The sequence below is a fragment of the Dendrobates tinctorius genome, unplaced genomic scaffold (genome assembly GCF_039654945.1).
Source record: "Dendrobates tinctorius isolate UK_male_01 unplaced genomic scaffold, ASM3965494v1 ptg000059l, whole genome shotgun sequence".
In the NCBI taxonomy this organism is placed as follows: Eukaryota; Metazoa; Chordata; class Amphibia; order Anura; family Dendrobatidae; genus Dendrobates; species Dendrobates tinctorius.
This window is the reverse complement of record NW_027361727.1, coordinates 4,555,907-4,576,705: the sequence shown is the minus strand read 5'-3', so window position 1 is coordinate 4,576,705 and position 20,799 is coordinate 4,555,907. Positions and strand designations below refer to the sequence as shown.

At 45.4% G+C, this 20,799-nt stretch overlaps 1 protein-coding gene across 1 annotated transcript in view; it reads left to right on the top strand.

Annotated features, from left to right (window-relative positions):
• The window catches only part of ZDHHC13 (zDHHC palmitoyltransferase 13), a 55,100-nt gene that overhangs the window by 21,354 nt on the left and 12,947 nt on the right, over positions 1-20,799 (top strand). The window contains exons 5-12 of the mRNA XM_073578330.1: positions 9,240-9,384; positions 11,674-11,738; positions 12,733-12,895; positions 13,041-13,166; positions 17,739-17,872; positions 18,069-18,171; positions 19,425-19,547; positions 19,750-19,812. Of these exons, the coding sequence (XP_073434431.1) occupies positions 9,240-9,384; positions 11,674-11,738; positions 12,733-12,895; positions 13,041-13,166; positions 17,739-17,872; positions 18,069-18,171; positions 19,425-19,547; positions 19,750-19,812 (922 nt within the window). The remainder of the gene's footprint in view (positions 1-9,239; positions 9,385-11,673; positions 11,739-12,732; positions 12,896-13,040; positions 13,167-17,738; positions 17,873-18,068; positions 18,172-19,424; positions 19,548-19,749; positions 19,813-20,799) is intronic.

The window sequence follows — 20,799 nt, the reverse complement described above, 5'->3', positions numbered from 1 at the left end:
GCCGGGAGCAGCGCAAGCACAGGAGAAGGTGAGGAGTGTTTTGGGTTTTTTTAAATATATCAGTGTCAGTACTGGACTGTGGGGCCATTCGGGGGGGGGGCAGCTATATACCGTGCTGGGCTACATACCGTGCTGGGCTACATACCGTGCTGGGCTACATACCATGCTGGGCTACATACCATGCTGGGCTACATACCGTGCTGGGCTACATACCGTGCTGGGCTACATACCGTGCTGGGCTACATACCGTGCTGGGCTACATACCGTGCTGGGCTATATAGCACGGCGGTGCTGGGCTATATAGCACGGCGGTGCTGGGCTATATAGCACGGCGGTGCTGGGCTATATAGCACGGCGGTGCTGGGCTATATAGCACGGCGGTGCTGGGCTATATAGCACGGCGGTGCTGGGCTATATAGCACGGCGGTGCTGGGCTATATAGCACGGCGGTGCTGGGCTATATAGCACGGCGGTGCTGGGCTATATAGCACGGCGGTGCTGGGCTATGATAATTGCTGCCCGGATACTTGGCTTTTGTGGCCTTTGGTTAGGTATCTGCGTCCTAACTCTACTTGTAAAGAAAGTTTATTTGTATTCCAATGAAATTGTATTCCAATCTCCTCTCTTTCCTGTCCTAATCTGGCTGTTCATCACTACAATGACACTGTTAGAAGCACCCTTGACCAAGTAGCTCCCCTCACCCTCAGAACCTCCAAACACAGAGTAAAAGAGCCCTGGCTCACATCGCAAACTCAACTTCTCCAGCGATGCTCCAGGAGTGCTGAACGCCTATGGAGAAAAACCCGCACACCAGAAGACTTCATCCACTTCAAATTTATGTTAAGAACCTATAACGCTGCCCTTCACCTTGCCAAACAGACCTACTTCACCACCCTGATCTCCTCACTAGCCAACAACCCCAAGAAACTTTTTGACACTTTTCACTCCCTCCTCAGGCCAAAAGCACAAGCCCCTATCACAGACATTTGTGCTGATGACCTGGCCTCCCACTTTACAGAAAAAATAGATAATATCCGTCAAGAAATCTGCTCCCAACCACCAAGTGCTGTGACTCCCATCCCTTCCTACATCTCCCCTGGCTCACTCTCCACATTTGATCCCATAACAGAAGAAGAAGTCTCCAGACTCCTCTCTTCTTCTCGTCCGACTACATGCACTACCGACCCCATTCCCTCACATCTCCTCCAGTCTCTCTCTCCAGTCGTCACAACCCACCTAACTACAATCTTTAATCTCTCCCTCTCCTCGGGCATTTTCCCATCCTCCTTCAAACACGCCATCGTTACTCCACTACTAAAGAAACGTGCTCTCGACCCATCCTGCACAAACAACTACAGACCAGTCTCCAATCTCCCCTTCATCTCTAAACTTTTGGAACGCCTAGTTTACTCCCGACTTACCCGTTACCTCTCCATTCACTCCCTTTTAGACCCTTCACAGTCCGGCTTCCGCCCCCTACATTCGACTGAAACTGCACTCATCAAAGTGACCAATGACCTTCTGACAGCAAAACGTAACGGTGACCACTCTCTGCTCATTCTTCTTGACCTATCTGCAGCTTTCGATACTGTTGACCACCATCTCCTACTCTCTAGGCTCCAGTCACTAGGCATTAAGGACACTGCACTCTCCTGGTTCTCTTCCTATCTCTCTGACAGCTCCTTCAGTGTTTTGTTCTCTGGCTCCACGTCATCTCCTCTTCCTCTTGCTGTCGGGGTACCTCAGGGCTCAGTCCTTGGCCCCCTTCTTTTCTCTCTCTACACGGCCCCAATTGGACAGACCATCAGCAGATTTGGCTTTCAGTACCATCTTTATGCTGATGACACACAACTATACACGTCTTCCCCCGACCTTACCCCCGCTGTACTACAGAACGCCAGTGACTGTCTGTCCGCAGTCTACAATATCATGTCCGCTCTCTATCTGAAACTCAACCTCTCCAAAACTGAACTTCTTCTGCTCCCGCCGTCTACTAACCTCCCTAAATCTGACATTTCCTTCTCCGTGGGTGGTACCACAATAACACCCCGGCAGCAGGTGCACTGTCTGGGTGTTATGTTTGACACCAATCTGTCCTTTACATCCCATATACAATCCCTTGCCCGCTCTTGCCGCTTACACCTAAAGAACATCTCTAGAATCCGCCCTTTTCTCACTATGGAAACAACAAAAACCCTCACTGTTGCATTGATCCACTCTCGCCTGGATTACTGCAACGCTCTATTAATTGGCCTCCCCGTCACTCGACTATCCCCTCTCCAGTCCATACTCAATGCAGCAGCCAGGATCGTCCATCTGGGTAATCGGTACTCGGACGCGTCCGCTCTTCGCCAGTCCTTACATTGGCTGCCCATTCATTATAGGATCCAATTCAAAGTACTTGTTCTCACCCACAAAGCTCTCCACAGTGCGGCACCCCCTTACATCTCTTCTCTCATTTCTGTCTATCGGCCTAGCCGATCGCTGCGCTCTGCAAACGACTTTCGACTAACCTCTGCACTAATCCGTACCTCCCACTCCCGACTCCAAGACTTCTCCCGTGCTGCTCCTATCCTCTGGAATGCTCTACCCCAAGAAATCAGGACTATCCATAATTTACATAGTTTTAGGCGCTCCCTCAAAACACACCTGTTCAGAGCGGCCTATCACATTCACTAATCAAAGTCATTCTCTGTGTAAGTGTGCGTGCGTAGCCCATTCACTATCTCCATCCATCCTTCACTCCTGCAAGATGGCTGGACCTTCATTGTAAATACACCATTGTAAATACACACCTGTACTCTGTATCTCCCTCACCTCATTGTAGATTGTACGCTCTCACGAGCAGGGTCGTCTTATTTCGTCTTATTTTGCTTTAATTATTATATTGATAACGTTGTTACTTATGACTTGTGTTTTGAAACTGTTAAACTGTAAAGCGCTGCGGAATATGTTGGCGCTATATAAATAAAGATTATTATTATTATTTATTAACCTTGTAATATACTCAGGGCCGGCATTAGGGGAAGGCAGACCAGGCAGCTGCCTAGGACCTCGGCTCCCCCAGGGGCCCCCAGCTAGCGGCACATCACGCAGCCGCTATGGGGCACCTGTGAGGCAGGGGGGGGCCATATAATATAATATAATATGGGGGGTTACATTATATTCTATGGGGAGGTGGGCTGTATTATATTCTATTTGGGGCTATATTATATTCTATGGGGGGTGATTGCATCATACTCTGAGGGGGCTACATTATACTATATGAGGAGGCTACATTGTATTCTATGGGGCTGCATTATATTCTATGGGGGCTAGATTATATTGTATGGGGGCTTTATTATATTCTATGGAGGCTGCATTATAGTATAGTATATATTATACTATATGGAGGACTGAGGAGTGTATTATACTATATGAAGGACTATGGGGCAGATTATATTATATGGAGGACTATGGGGTGTAAACTGTAGATGTGCTGCTGATAACATGATACTGTATGGTGATCTGTTAGTGATCCATTAGTGATTGTTCTGTCCCCATCATTCTTTCTCAGACGGTGGGAAGAGGCCGGGAAACAAGTGTTGAACAACTTCAATATTGTCGATCACACTCATTTAGCGTCCTGAACTCAGTGCATGTAAATACAATCGGAATGCTTCTGTGTGATGGGCAATATGTCAGCATTTGGGGCCCCATTTTAAACTTTGCCTAGGGCCCCACTTTGCCTAAACCCAGCCCTGAATATACTTTCAATTCCAACCTAGTGTCAATACGTGAATGAAGCCTTAAGGGTGTGTGCACACGCAGCGGATTGTCCTGCGGATTTTTCCGCGCGGATTTGTCAAAAATCGCAGGTAAATCCTGCAGTTTTTCTGCGGTTTAGCCCGTGGGTTTCCCCTGCAGTTTGACACCTGCCATGGAGCAGGTGCCAAACCGCAGCGGAATCCGCACAAAGAATTGACATGCTGCGGTTTTGAAACCGCAGCAAATCCGCACGGAAAATTCCGCACAGTGTGTACTGCGGATTTCTATTTCCATAGGTTATAATGGTACTGTACACCGCAGCAGAAATAATAATAATAATACATTTTATTTTTATAGCGCCGACATATTCCGCTGCACTTTACATTTCAGAGGGGATTTGTACAGACAATAGACATTACAGCATAACAATAATCACATACAGTAGATTATAACAAATACCAAGAGGAGTGAGGGCCCTGCTCGCAAGCTTACAGTCTATGAGGAAAGAGGGAGACACGAAAGGTGGGTGGTAACAGTTGCTCTGATTGTATGGACCAGCCATAATGTTAAGTGTGTAACAGTACAGACACAGAGGGCTAATGGATGCATAAAGCATGTGGGAACATGATGCTGAGAACCTGGTTATGGTAAAACTTTTGGCTCTGCCACACAGGGATAGGTTGGGTTAATGTGTTGAGGCGATAGGCCAGTCTGAATAAATGCGTTTTCAGGACACGCTTAAAATTGTGGGGATTGGGGACTAATCGTATTGACCTGGGAAGTGCATTCCAAAGAATTGGCGCGGCACGTGTAAAGTCTTGGAGACGGGAGTGGGAGGTTCTGACTATTGAGGATACTAACCTCAGGTCATCAGCAGAACGGAGGGCGCGGGTAGGGTGGTATACTGAAACAAGGGAGGAGATGTAGGGTGGTGCTGAGCCATGGAGGGCTTTGTGGGTGAGGGTAATAAGTTTATACTGAATTCTGGAGTGGATGGGTAGCCAGTGTAATGACTGGCACAAGGTAGAGGCATCAGTGTAACGATTGGTGAGGAATATGATCCTGGATGCAGCATTCAAGACAGATTGGAGAGGGGAGAGTTTGGTAAGAGGGAGACCGATTAGAAGAGAGTTACAATAGTCGAGACGAGAATGAATAAGAGAAACAGTAAGAGTTTTTGCAGAGTCAAAAGTAAGAAAAGGTCGAATTCTAGAAATGTTTTTGAGGTGCAGATGACAAGAGCGAGCCAGTGATCGAATGTGGGGGGCAAAGGAAAGCTCGGAATCAAGTATGACCCCAAGACAGCGGGCATGTTGCTGGGGAGTAATAGTGGAACCACACACGGAAATGGCAATGTCGGGTGTAGGTACATTAGTAGCGGGAGGAAACACCAGGAGTTCAGTCTTTGACAGGTTCAGTTTCAGATATAGTGAGGACATGATATTAGACACAGCGTTTAGACAATCGCCAGTGTTTTCTAGAAAGGCTGGCGTGATGTCAGGAGAAGAAGCGTATAATTGGGTGTCATCAGCATAGAGATGGTACTGGAAACCAAATCTACTGATTGTTTGACCAATAGGGGCAGTGTACAAGGAGAAGAGGAGGGGGCCTAGAACCGATCCTTGAGGAACCCCAACAGTAAGGGGAAGGTGAGAGGAGGAGGAACCGGCAAAAGAAACAGTAAAGGAGCGGTCGGAGAGATAGGAGGAGAACCAGGAGAGAACGGTGTCCTTGAGGCCAATGGAATGGAGCATAGTGAGGAGGAGCTGATGATCCACAGTGTCGAATGCTGCAGAGAGATCCAAGAGAATTAGCATGGAGTAATGACCATTTGATTTAGCTGTTAGCAGATCATTAGAGACTTTAGTGAGGGCAGTTTCAGTGGAGTGTAAAGAGCGGAAACCGGATTGGAGAGGGTCGAGAACAGAGTTTTCTGAGAGATAGCGGATAAGACGGGAGTGGACCAGGCGTTCCAGGAGTTTAGAGATGAAGGGAAGATTAGAGACAGGTCTATAGTTAGCGGCACAGTTTTGGTCGAGGGATGGTTTTTTAAGTAGTGGATGTATGATGGCATGCTTAAATGAGGAGGGAAAAATACCAGAAGAGAGAGAGAGGTTAAATATTTTAGTTAGGTGAGGGGTGACAGCAGGGGAAAGGGACTGGAGGAGATGTGACGGAAATGGGTCACTGGTGCAAGTAGTTGGGCGAGAAGATGCAAGGAGCCTGCTTACTTCTTCTTCTGTGACTGGTTCAAAATCAGAGAGTGAGTTAGATGCAGTGGGGGAGGGAGGACAGTGCATGGTATGAGGGGATTTGGAGATAATTTCCTGTCGGATCTGGTCAATTTTTTCTTTGAAGTAATTGGCCAGATCGTCAGCTCGGAGCTCCGTGGTTGGGGCCTGTACTCTTGGATTGAGTAGAGAATGAAAAGTGTCAAAGAGACGTTTCGGGTTATTGGACAGTGAGGTGATGAGGGTGTTGAAATAGGTTTGTTTGGAGAGGTGAAGGGCAGTGTTGTATGTTCTAAGCATAAACTTAAAATGGATGAAATCTTCGTGTAGATTGGATTTTCTCCACAGACGTTCGGCGCACCTGGAGCACCGCTGCAGGAAACGTGTTTGCACCGTGTGCCAGGGTTGTCGCCGTCTGTGTTGTGGTGTTCTATTTATAGGGGGTGCAAATTCATCCAGGGCACTTTGAAGTGTTTCATTGTAATGCTTCAATGCAGAATCAGGACATGAGAGGGAGGAGATAGGGGCCAATGAAGACTGCAAGTTCTTCAGAAGTTTCTGGGTGTTAATGGCCTGTATGTTTCTATAAGTCTGGACAGTGGGGGTGACCTGAGCAGCCTGGCAGTTCTTTATAGAGAATGAAAGAAGATTGTGGTCAGAGAGCGGGAGAGGGGAGTTTGCAAAATCATCCACTGCACAAAGCCGAGAGAAGACCAAGTCGAGGGAGTTTCCGTCTTCATGCGTTGGAGAATTAGTAAGCTGCGAAAGGCCAAATGAGGAGGTTAGAGATAAAAGGTGAGTAGCAGATGGGGAGAGGGGGAAGAGCAATGGGGATGTTGAAATCTCCCATGATGAGGGTAGGGATGTCACAGGAGAGAAAATGTGGAAGCCAAGTGGCAAAATGATCCAGGAACTGATGGGAGGGGCCGGGAGGACGATACACCACCGCCACTCGCATGGAGAAGGGGGTGTAGAGTCTGACGGCATGGACCTCAAAAGAAGGGAAGACAAGTGAGGGTACTTGAGGGATAACCTGAAAGGTACATTTTGGTGATAGGAGCAGACCAACGCCTCCACCAGCTCTATTGTCTGATCTTGGGGTATGAGAGAAGTGTAGCCCCCCGTATGAAAGAGCAGCAGCAGCGGTAGTATCTGACTGCTGGATCCAGGTTTCAGTAAGAGCCAGGAGGTTAAGAGAATTAGAAAGGAAGAAGTCATGAATGAAGGAGAGTTTGTTACACACTGAGCGAGAATTCCAAAGTGCACAATTAAGAGAGACAGATGGCATGCAGGGAATATTAATAAGATTAGAGGGGTTTCTGAGTGTAGCAGTGGGGGGGTTTGACTTTCTATAACATGGGGGACCAGGGTTGGGAGCAATGTCTCCTGCAACTAGGAGAAGGAGGATAGAAAGAGTGAGCAGATGGTTAAGTGATTTGTGAGAGCGTCTCTGGTGTTGAATGGTGGGACTGCCTGAAATCTGTGCAATTTAACAATGTGAAAAGAGCATGAATGCTATACATAGGAGAGGAAAGAAGCGAGGGGCCAATATGGATGGAGTGTGGAGAGTTAATGCCAGGGTGGTGGATGTGTGTGAATGCAGCGGCCAGGATATAAATTACACAAATGCATATGGTATATATTTGTTGTACTCCAAATGTACAGAGAGTAGATGTATATAAATGTCTTACCTGTCTCCTGCCCTGCCCAACTGCCATGTTATAACTGCCAGAAGTACTTTGATACATGTACTTCGATTACATGTGCATAAATGCCACCCCTGCATAAATGCTCCCCCTAGCTAGGTCTGAATATATAGGAGGTTAAGGCTAAGTTTTTTTTGTTTGTTTTTTTTTGGCTCTCTCTTCTCGTTAATCACACTAAATTGAGACACCAGGACCCAATAAAATGTTGTGGTCAAATAAACACATGTCCAGCACTACATGGATCATAAAGCACTTTGAAAAGTTTCTTGACCTCACAACATAAGGGGACAAGCAGAGTAAGTTGAAAAAAACTATATACCAGATATAAGCTTGCAGAGTTGAAAACACATAGATAGCATTCAGGATTAACTGCTTGCTGACATTGAATGGAGACACAGGCGGATCCGCAGTAGAATCCGCAGCGTGTGCACACACCCATAAGCTGAAAACTACAGGTTTCCGGTTTCTAGATGGAAGCAGGAATGTTTCCATTCTTGAAAAGCAAGCAAAGATCATAAAAATTGTAAAAAAAAAATTGTATCACAAAGTGTATTAGAAACTTACTGAGCTTTTCATTGAGCTCTGATAAAGCTTTATTTGTGAGGTTTGTCACAGCACAGATAAAGTTAACACTCTTCTAGACAGGCTTTGTTGTTGCCACAGTACTTAATATTGCTTAAAAATCATGCAGTTTTTATTGTGAATTTTTTTCTATGCTTTTGAAAAAAAAAACAAAAAACAAAACAATGCAGACGCAACACGTGAATGCTTAGGTCCTTAGAACAAGCTCCAATTGACTTGTAACATCGTTGATTGGTGTTTTCTGTGAAATTGTCATATCGCCTGCAATGATTTCTGATATTGCATCCGATTTTCGGACTTTGCTCCGTTATGTGTTGTGCAGAGAAGGATATGGGATGGGAGCCCCTGGAAAGGAAGCTGCACATCTCTGCCATTAATTTCTGTTCTGTAGGAAAAACAGTGGCATATGGGCTGGAGATGCAGAGCACTTAGTTTTTCGGGAACATAATTATTGTGGTTATTACGGAATCACAATTATCACGTATGAATGGAAAATGGCACAATATGCCAGGAATAGTGCGCTGGTTCCAACTTTTGCAACTCTTTGTACTTGAAGTTGCATGGACTGTATGTAGCCTCGGCCTTGGTGCGATTTATTCTGGTTAGAAAAATCCATTTTCATATACGTCGTTAGTGTATCCTTGATATAAACCACCTCTCCGCGTTTAGGACACTCCTCTATTTATGTTTCCCTCTGGAGGTCTTTGTATTGCATGACTCCCTATTAACTAAATTGAGAACGATGTAATACTTCATTTCACCAGTGGGCGGTGCTGTAGGAAAATTGAAAATTTACCGCTAGGTTTCCTCAAAAACTAAAGCTGATTGGGGCTTCTTACAGCAATAATTAACTTATCATGGACCCATCTAACAAAGAGCGCTCACATTGTAATGACACTGAAAGGCTCCTCTTTTAACACTTTTCTTTGGTTAATGTTGTTACATTTCTATGTTTTCCCTCCTTATTGCTCAGACAAGGACACCTCCAGACTATTATACTTCTGATGAAATGCGGTGCTGATCCAAGTCTGATAGATGGGGAAGGCTATAACAGCGTGCACCTGGCCGTCCTGTACCAGCACCTGCCCATCATAGCTTACCTGATCGCAAAAGGACAGGTAAGTGATGCTGAAAACTGGAGTCTGATTTTATATCGACTGCCCATTTTATGTAAAAGGTTTTAAAAATATTTAAAAAATCTAAAATTTCAAATCACCCTCTTCTGCCCCATGCAAAATAAATGAATTAAAAAAAAATAAGCTTTCACCCAACTCCATATCCAGAAAAATGGAGACGCTATGGGTCTCGGAAATTAGCGACATTTTTTTTGGAAATTTTTTTCAACACTTAAATAAAAAAGAACCTAGACATGTTTGGTATCTACGAACTCGTAATGACCTAGAGAGTCATAATGGAAGGTCAGTAGTAGCATTAAGTGACCATGGTTAAAAAAAATGAAAAACAATTTTTGAATTGCACTTTTTTCAATTTCACCACACTTGGATTTTTTTTTTTCCCCCGTTTTCCAGTACAGTATATAGTAAATCAATGATGTCATTCAAAAGTACAACTCGTCCCGCAAAAAATAAACCCTTACACGGCCATATCGACATAAAGTTAAGAAAAGTTATGGGTCTGGGAAGAAGGGAAGCAAAAAAATGGATTATTCCAAGGTCGTGAAGTGGTTAATATAAAATGTAACTCCTCACTGCTGAGAGTTTGCTACAGTTAGATTCAGTCTCTAAAAAACTGAGCTAAATATTTCAGCAGCACAAATTTTTATTTTGTCACAATGTGTCAGCAAAATTTTTCAGACCAGTGTGTAGGTTTTTAAATGGTCATTCCCACATTGGCAATCCCTTTTTTTTTTTTTTTTTTAAATCACAGCACAGTATGTGCATTACTATTGTTAATATATACATTAATCCCAGTATGTCTGTTTGTTGAACCTTTGTGTGTCGTTTTTTTTTAAAAAAATTTTTTCTGTGACTCCAGTTTCATACTGCTGAATGGGAGGTCCTATTCTTATGTGATTAAACTATATTTCCCAGTTGCTCCCTGCCTCTCCTTGGTGCTGCGGGCCCCTCACTCTGCTCTCTTCTGTGTTTCTTAATAGAAAGAGATCTAAACATGGGCATTTTTTTGTGTGATGAGGTGACCATCAATAGTTTTGAATGCAGTGACTGTGACCCACTATTGTGACCAGTAATCATGGGGGTCTTCAGAGCGTGATCATGCTCTCCACTGCATGCATAGCTAAGCTGTGCTACAACATGTCTGTCGGGGAAAGTAGGATGCCATAAGTTGGTCTGGGGCATCCTCCTTTCCATGACAAGCCATGTTGGGTCTGTTCCATAAGACAAGGTTATAGGTGCATCTGTTTTTATTAATTAGGGTCATTAGTGAGCCCTTCAGCATAGCCGAGCTATGCTACAACCCAGCTGTCAGATATTTAATCAGACAGGGTATTAGGTGCATCTGAGTTTTTATCCATACCGACAACACCGGTACTATTAGAGGATGGATTCAGTAGCAGCGGAGAGTAGAGAGCCCTTAGGGGCTCTCATTATTAGGAGTAGGTTTAGTGTGCTAGCTGCAGATCTGTGTAGATTTAAAAACAGACTGTGCTGGCACACAAGTAATTCTGCGTGTACAGAGAACTGAAACCACTTTATGATTTTGGGAATAACCCTTTAAGTTATTGGAGGAGTGTCTTGCCTGGATACAGTTAAGCCGCCTTACACAGTAGATAGCTGTTAGTGGATTATCTAACCATCACTTGACCATCTGCCTCAATTCCTCCATTCACAGGAACAGTCAGAATTGACCCCACACTCCTGCGTACTGTATGAGAAAGCCTCTGCCAGCAGATGATTTCACCGGGTCCAAAAAGAGCGACAGTCTGAAATCATATAGTCTTAACTCCCTCAGTATCATCAGTCAGGGAGAGTCGGGGTCCCCCATACATTAGACTATTGGCCAATGTGTGTCTAACATGTATGGGGGTCCTTTTATAGTAAAATAATTTCCAAGATGTTCACTGACTGTAAACAGAGATTTTTAAAATGGCAATAAATTTAAATGTGCATTACCACCTGTAGACATTTACAGCTAATTCACAGGATCAGGGTGTCATCACCTATCTCCAGAACACTGTCCCTCGGTCCGCCTACTGAAGCACTGCCACGGCCAGGGAAAGAATGAATGAATAAGCGGTTTTACAAGTGTGCGTGTATTTTGTATTCTCTTGGTTGTTTCTATAACTCCCATAGAGTCACCCTTTGAACACAACAAATATTAACTTATTGCAGAACTATCATTTCCTTAATGTTTTCAGTGTGATTGACGTGTTGTTATCCCATTCTCCTCTCACAATGTGACTTCAGCTGTGAGTCTTCTACTTACAGAACATCGATGGGCCGGACGTGAATGGGATGATGCCGCTCATGCTGTCTGCACAGAAAATTATTGGGTAATGGAAGTGGACTCAGTATAAACTTAAAGGGAATTAAAAATGTATATGTCCTTTAAAGAAGCACTCCCAGGAATTTATTTTTTGGGTTGTCTGTCCTTAATTTTTCTTTTAAATTATCCGCCACACACCGATACTGCTTGACTCGGACTATTTTTCAGTGTTGGCCAGAAGTCTGTGTCGCCATGGATAACTTTGAGGGTCTCAATATACGTTTTCTAAGGACCGGTCCACAGTAAAGACTTTGTATAATTGGGACTCAGGTTCACATTGTGCACTGGAAGACCGTGCAAATAATCAAGAAACCAAGTGTTCAGTTCCCGGGAATGCTTTTTTTTTAATGTGCTGGTGGTTATCGAATTGTATTGTATAAACATTACGCCATTTATACACATCCATCCCCAATGCACCTGTAAAGTAAAAAGGAAGAACTTGGCAAATAACCATAATAAATGAATAAATTCTTACTGCTTTGTCTACGGCTTCTTGGCCACACCCTATAAACAAATCCCATGTAGACCAAATCTAAAACAGTATTACTATATAAAAGAGTATGACTGCCTGCAGGACCAGACTACACATGGCATGTTTGTAGTCTGTAACCATGGGAGCACATAGCTCTGTGTAGAAGCAACATATCAGAAACGGTAAAAGTTGTTGTTTTTTTTTCATGATTATTTGCGAAGGTACTTCGTTTTCATTACAGATGCACTCAAACACTAAGGTCCATACATCATTTAATGAGTCTTTGTCACCAAATTTATTCGTGTAATATAAGTCTTGATTTACCCATCCCCCGACAATTATTTAGAATCATTGTAGTGGACCCATTGCAGATCATTTAGGGCTGACTTTTTTTTTCTCCATCTGCTTTGAGGTCAAAAAGAGCCATAGCTCCATAAGGATCGGACCCCTCTTGGCTCATAAATGTTTTAGAAATGTGAAAATAAAAATCCTAAAGTCGCATAGTGATGAGATCTCTGCTTTCTGTCAGTATGGAACCCACTAGTTTTCTTCTAAAGTTGAACCCGTCTGTGAACCTTGCTGACAAGATCCATAGGAACACGGCGCTTCACTGGGCGGTCTCCTCCGGCAATGTGAATGCTGTGGATTTGCTCTTAGAGGCTGGCTCCAGTTTGGATGTGCAGAACGATAAGGTCCGATATGATCCTACTATGTTTTTTTTTTTTTTTTCTTTGGAAGTCCGTTTTTGTGGGGGTTACATATACACTCCCACTATACACAGTGTTTTCACTCTGTCATTCCTTCTATAACTGACTTTTTTGTTCTTTTGTGTCATAGGGAGAAACACCTCTTGATCTTGCCAAAGAAACCAGAAATCGTCTGATTATCCATATTTTGACAAGTGAAGCAAACTCAAGATCAGGACGGAGCTCTAGAGCCCTAAAGACCCTACAGAAGTACGAGGTGGGGTCCTAGTATCATCAGTCCTCTGACCCTAAAAATAACACGAGGCGTCCTATATGTGTAAGGCAGGGGTGAGGAACCTTTTTTGTGCCAAGGGCCATTTGGAATTTTATAATGGCGTTCGGGGGCCGTATAAAATTATTAATAATGATGAGCGAGTATACTTGTTGCTCGGGTTTTCCCGAGCATGCTCGGGTGTCCTCTTGAGTATTTTGGCGTGCTCGGAAATTTGTTTTCTGTCGACGCATTTGCATGATTTGCGGCTGCTGGACAGGCTGAATACATGTGGGGATTCCTTAACAAACAGGCATTCCTCACATGTATTCAGGCTGTCCAGCAGCCATAAATCATGCAGCTGAGGCGACGAAAACTAAATCTCCAAGCACGCCAAAATACTCGGAGGACACCCGAGCATGGTCAGGAAAGCCCGAGCAACGAGTATACTCGCTCATCACTCATTAATAACTGTCTTAAACATTAGTAAGCTGGTATCCAAGGTAAACAGTGGGTATCTATATATCTTGGATACCAGCTCCCAGCGTCGCTGATCGTTGGTCTCTTGCAGTCACATGCAGCGATGCGCGCTGGCCAGCGGGAGTCCAACGATCAAAAAATGGCCCAGGACATTCGAGCACGATCAGCGATACCCGGCGGGGGGGGGGGGGGCTGGTCGCTGATGCATGTCACACACAGCGATGTCGCTGGCGAGATCTCTGTGGCGTCACAAAATCAGCAATCTCGCTGTGTGTGACTGGGCCTTTAGAGTTCATTTCCTCCCAGCAGTGGGGTTTTATATGCAGGAGCCAGGCAGGTTCAGAAGGCTACTAACCTGCTGATTACAGTAACCCCATTTCTGGGGCCTGAGGTATACAGCACATGGGTGGTACATGGGGCCTGAGGTGTACAGCACATGAGTGGTACATAAGCCTGAGGTATACAGCACAGTGGGGGTAAATGGAGCCTGAGGTATACAGCACATGGGGGTTACATGGAGCCTGAGGTATACAGCACATGGGGGGTACATGGAGCCTGAGGTATACAGCACATGGGGGGTACATGGAGCCTGAGGTATACAGCACAATGGGGGGGGGTAAATTGAGCCTGTGGTATACAGCAATGGGGGGGTACATGGAGCCTGAGGTATACAGCACATGGGGGGTATATGGAGCTGGAGGTATACAGCACATGGGGGGTACATGGAGCCTGAGGTATACAGCACATGGGGGGTACATGGAGCCTGAGGTATACAGCACATGGGGGGTAAATGGAGCCTGAGGTATTCAGCACATTGGGGGTAAATGGAGCCTGAGGTATACAGCACATGGGGGGTAAATGGAGCCTGAGGTATACAGCACATGGGGGGTAAATGGAGCCTGAGGTATACAGCACATGGGGGGTAAATGGAGCCTGAGGTATACAGCACATGGGGGGTAAATGGAGCCTGAGGTATACAGCACATGGGGGTACATGGTGCTTGAGGTATACAGCACATGGGGGGTACATGGTGCTTGAGGTATACAGCACATGGGGGGTACATGGTGCTTGAGGTATACAGCACATGGGGGGGTAACTGGAGCCTGAGGTATACAGCACATGGGGGGTACATAGAGCCTGAGGTATACAGCACATGGGGGGTACATGGAGCCTGAGGTATACAGCACATGAGGGGTAAATGGAGCCTGAGGTATACAGCACATGGGGGGGTACATGGTGCTTGAGGTATACAGCACATGGGGGGGTAAATGGAGCCTGAGGTTTACAGCACATGGGGGGTACATAGAGCCTGAGGTATACAGCACATGGGTGGTACATGGAGCCTGAGGTATACAGCACATGGGGGGTACATGGAGCCTGAGGTATATAGCACATGGGGGGTACATGGAGCCTGAGGTATACAGCACATGGGGGGGTACATGGAGCCTGAGGTATACAGCACATGGGGGGGTAAATGGAGCCTGAGGTATACAGCACATGGGTGGTACATGGAGCCTGAGGTATACAGCACATGGGTGGTACATGGAGCCTGAGGTATACAGCACAGTGGGGGGGTACATGGAGCCTGTGGTATACAGCACATGGGGGGGGGAAATGGAGCCTGAGGTATACAGCACATGGGGGGTACATGGAGCCTGAGTTATACAGCACATGGGGGGGGGGTACATGGTGCTTGAGGTATACAGCACATGGGGGGGTAAATGGAGCCTGAGGTATACAGCACATGGGGGGGTAAATGGAGCCTGAGGATACAGCACATGGGGGGTACATGGAGCCTGAGGTATACAGCACATGGGGGGTACATGGAGCCTGTGGTATACAGCACAGTGGGGGGGTAAATGGAGCCTGTGGTATACAGCACAGTGGGGGGGTAAATGGAGCCTGTGGTATACAGCACATGGGGGGGTAAATGGAGCCTGAGGTATACAGCACATGGGGGGGTACATGGGGCCTGAAGTATACAGCACATGGGGGGTACATGGAGCCTGAGTTATACAGCACATGGGGGGGTACATGGGGCCTGAGGTATCGTGATTACCTTGCACACTGCAGCCGCACAGGAGGCCGTGACACTTTCAGCTCTGCTATCTCGCTCAGCAGTGGATGGAGCGGGGAAGGGCAGCGACTTCTGTCAGGGTTGGTTCCTGTGCGCGGAGTCTGGCGTCTCCCTGGTGCAGGCTCGCTGACAATGCAGCCCCCTTGTCTATTGCTTCAGTAGGATTATAACTCTCCCTCTCCTGGAGCCGGCACTGCAGGAGTCTCCCCACTGACTCAGTCCCTCACCTGGAGCCGCACAGCAGGAGTCTCCTGAGTCCCCACTGATGGGAAAAGCGCGGCAAGATACCGCGCGCAATTCTTAAAGGGCTCAAAAAAATAGGGAAAGTGGGGAAAGCGGCTGCGGGCCGCACAAAATGATATGGCGGGCCGGACGTTCCCCACCCCTGGTGTAAGGTTATACAACCCCATATGTTATGTTCAGGATGGTCTAATTCCTGGGCTGGAAGTGATGGGGAAAGAAGCAGCGTTTATTACTCAACTACCTGTTCATACTTTCTTTTTATGGTCAAGGATTCAGGACAGGGTCTGGTTCTAGCTCTGATGCAATATCATTACGATGTAGTTAGGCAACCCATCATTGTCTACAGTGTTTATACAGGTCAGGTTTCTTTTTTGGCATAGTCTAGTTTTTTGCTGCTACAATTCTTCTTTAACCCTCTCATGGTTCAGCAATTTTGGACCTGAGGACACAGCAGTTTTTCGCTTTTATTTATTTTTTTTTATTTCATGTTCTAGTCAAAACAGCCATATGAGGGCTTGTATTTTGCAGGACAAGTTGTTATTTTTAATGGTGACATTTTCAGGTAGGTATGCGTTTGAATGCCTTTTATTCTACAGGACAGTAGGAGTAAGGCAATGCCAAATGTATATCTTCTTTTCTTTATTTATCTTTTTGTGTACAAGTGGAAAAAAAAAAATTATTTGGGCCAAATATATGGTACATATTCTGCAAGCCATCAACAATAATATTTGAGGCCTTAGGTGTTTTTTTTTGTTTTTTTTTTTGCAGTTGATATTTTTATTAGTACTATTTTGGGGTGCACATAATTTTAATTTATTTTGTGTTTTTTTTGTTTTCTGGGTAGGTATATGGATGAAAAATGGCAATTCTGTAATTCGTTCTTTTATTTTTAATATATACATACTGGGGTCGTTACAAACATAAACACCTATTTTTTGTGAGTGGTGTTGTGTGTGTGTTTTTTTTTTTTTTTTTTTTTAAATGGTCAGGGTCCAATTGGAGGACTAAAGGGGGTTTTACACATAGCGATATCGCTAGCAATATTGCTAAAACGTCACTGATTTTGTGACGTCATAGCGATATTGCTAGCGATATCGCTATGAGTGATACTTACCTCCGACCTGCTCCCCCGCTGTCCATCGCTGATCGCGCGAGAATGTCCGGAGCTTCCTGCTGGGCAAGACGAGTGACGCGTGGAGGCGGGCAGGAGGACGTCTGGATCGCTGTGTGTGAAAGGTAAGTATCGTCCGCTGCGTCACTGCTACATCGCTGTGAGATCTTCCTGTGTGGAAGCTCACTAGCGATCATTTAGCGATGCACCAGTGATCCTGACCGGGTCGTATCGCTGGTCGGATCGCTGGTGCATCGCTAAATGTAAAAGGCCGTTAAGATGTCAGTCATTGGGGGCATTATCAGGAACTTCCATGACACCACATCAGCACCCCAAACATGGGGGCTAAATGGAGCCACCTCTTTCTTCTGAACCACTTAGATGCCTTGTTGAATACTGATGACGTCATCTAAGGGGTTACAATTGCAGGGATCGGTATTCACCCCTATGCCGGCAGTTTTAGGAAGGGAGCCGTCACGGCTATCGGACTGTGTCCTGTGGGTACTTGTTTCTATGAATTAACAGGTGCTCATGACTTAACGATAAGTCAGGGATTTTTCATGGTTTCTCTGTTTCTCTGATATACCTTTTACCCTAGAATTGGGATTATACTTTAAAAAGAGAGTACTCACATAACTACCCCCCCACCCCCCTCTCTCTTCATCAGATCTCATTGGTGACGTTGGTGTTCTTGTCTCTCTTGGGGGGAGTCGGATACATTATGAACATGCATACAGATTCCTGGCTCTTAAAAGGGACCCTCCTCGCACTGGTCACTGCTGGGTCTCAACTCTTAACCAGGTTTGGTGAATGTATTTTTTTTATTGCTGTATGTTATAGAGAGAGATGAGTAGGTCTATTGCATGAAGTCTTTAACAATTTCCACATCTGGTAGAGGTCCGACAGAGGAAAGGAGATGACACAATGGGTGACCTTGTGACACAGCCATGATGAGACGGCAAATAACTGATGCACTTTTGTACTTTGTCTTTTGCAGACGATTTATCGGTCCATCCAGTCAGAAGCACATGCCCGCCATCTTCTTCATCAGTTCATTGTTCTGGATGTTTATGACGTGGTTTATCTGCTTCCTGCCTGATATCCTTCTATTATTTTTTTTACTCTACTACTTGGGGTACAACCATCAAATTGCGGTCTTTGATCAAAGTAGCAACAAAAGTCTCATTCACCATCTTGCCTTGAAGACACATTAAGGCTGTGTGCCCACGATGCGATTTTTAAGCGTTTTTGCCGCAATTTTCGGCGCAAAAACGTTTGAAAAACTCGTACAGAACGCACCCCATGCATTCCTATGGCATTCCGCACATGCTGTGCTAATGCTGCACTTTTTTCCGCGGCGGAATCGCATCGCGGAAAAAAAACGCAGCATGCTCATTCTTTTTTGCGGAATCGCAAAGAATTGCCGCGATTCCGCACCCATAGGAATGCATGAGAACCGCTTGCTTCCAGCATGTGGCTATGCCCACCATGCGCGAAGTTAAGCGTCTCATGTGCGGTTGGTACCCACGGTGTGGAGGAGAGGAGACTGTCCTCCAGGCCCTGGGTACCATACCCCTGTAAAAAAAAAATAAAAAATCGGGGTATATTTACCTTCCGACATCTAGCGCTGCCTCCCCAGACCTCAGCGTTCCCAGTAATGCCTTGCGGCAAAGTCCTGTGATAACGTAGTCTCGTGTTATTCTAGCCGTCTCGTGAGATCGCTATGGCAACGCGAGACCAACGTCATCACAGGTCTCGCAAGGCATCGCTGGGAACGGGAGCGTCGCTGAGACTGCGCGGGACGTTGGAAGGTAAATATACCCCGATTTTTTTTTTTTTTTTTTTTTTTTTTATCATTTTTAACATTCTATCTTTTACTGTTGATGCCGCATAGGCGGCCTCAATAGTAAAAAGCTGGTCACACTTGTCAAACACTAGGTTTGACAAGTGTGACCAACCTGTCAATCATTTTCCAAGCGATGCTTCAAATCACTTGGAAAGTGCTTGAATATTGCACGCAAAAATTGCGCGGGGAAAAAAACGTGCGATTTCTGGGAAGAAGTCCGGTTTTGAGTGTCCGGATTAAAACGCAACGTGGGCACATAGCCTAAAAGGCGGGTAAAGGTAAAACGTGACATGTGCACTTCATGAAGATGAATCTGCCAATGTGCCTGAATTTCTGCAGTTTGGCATAAAAGCATAAACTGATGAGCTGGACCCCTATGCTTCAGTTCAGCATAAGGAAGGGGTGGGGTAAAAAAGTCACATTTAAATAAATGTAATAGTTCATTACGTTGAATTCTAAGTGGCAAATATTTGTTATTTTCCTTAATGAGGTTGCTATCCGTCACATTTGGCTCAAGCAACTATCCAGGTGCCATTTATGATCAGCGTCTTTTTACTTGCGTATTATTTCTACAAGACATGGAGTACGGATCCCGGATACATCAAGTGTTCAGAAGAGGAGAAGAAGCAGGTACATTATCTCTTATTGACGTGTTATTGCTTAAATATGTGCGGGTAGTATCATAGAACTATTAGCGGCACCTTTTTAACTTCAGAAAACTTCCTTCCTGGTGTAGGCCTTAATATAGATAAACCTCTTTTTGTGTGTGTCATATCTGATTACTGTCATTTAATTAAGTATTAATTATTATATATTTTTTTTTTTTTTGCAGACCATTATCACTCTTGCTGAAGCCGGTTGTCTGGACATTAGATTGTTCTGTACTTCATGCCTGGTACATGTTTCTTTTTAGATTATATTTTGTAAATTAATTATGGTAAAACTATCACATTGGGCGGGCGCAGAGGACCCTGTGACACTTCAGGCTAATTGGTAGTTTCAGATTATTGGGGATCTGACCGCTGGGACAGCCGTGATCACAAGAAAGGGGGTCTCGTGTTCCTTTTTGCTTGCACACTAGCAATGAATGTACGACTGACAGAAATAGCCAAGTACAGAGATAAACCCCAAAGGACCCCAATACAAGTCAGTCTGTTCCCTTAGGCTGAGTTCACACGTGGCGTTTCTTTCGCGTTTCCGCGGCGGTTTTAACTGCGCGATTTTGCCGTGAAAACGCGAAAAATAAGCATCCCATGCATTCCTATGGGATTCCGCAATGCTGTGCTAATGCTGCGGTTTGTACCGCGGCGGAATCGCTTCGTGGTAAAAACCGCAGCATGCTCATTAATTTTGCGGAATCGCTGCGATCCCGCACCCATAGGAATGCATTGTTCCGCTTACTTCCCGCATGTGGCTGTGCACACCATGCAGAAAGTAAGCAGAACATTTGCGGATGATACCCACGGTCCGGAGGAGAGGAGACTGTCCTCCGGGCTTTGGGTACCATATCCCTGTAAAAAATAGAATTTAAAATAAAAAATATTGTTATTCTTACCTTCCGACGTCCCACGCAGCCTTCCTGCCTCTCTCCACGCTCTCGTGCCCAGTAATCCTTTGCGAAAATACCCGCGATGGCGTCCGTTCTCGCGGGATCGCGAAGTCTCGCGGTCATTCGCGCGACGTCATCGCGAATGACCGCGAGAACGGACGTCATCGCGGGCATTTTCGCAAAGGATTACTGGGAACGGCTGCGCGGGACGTCGGAAGGTAAGATTAACCATTTTTTATTTTTTTTTGCATTTTATCTTTTACTACTGATGCTGCATAGGCGGCCTCAGTAGTAAAAAGTCGGTCACACTCGTCAAACACTATGTTTGACGAG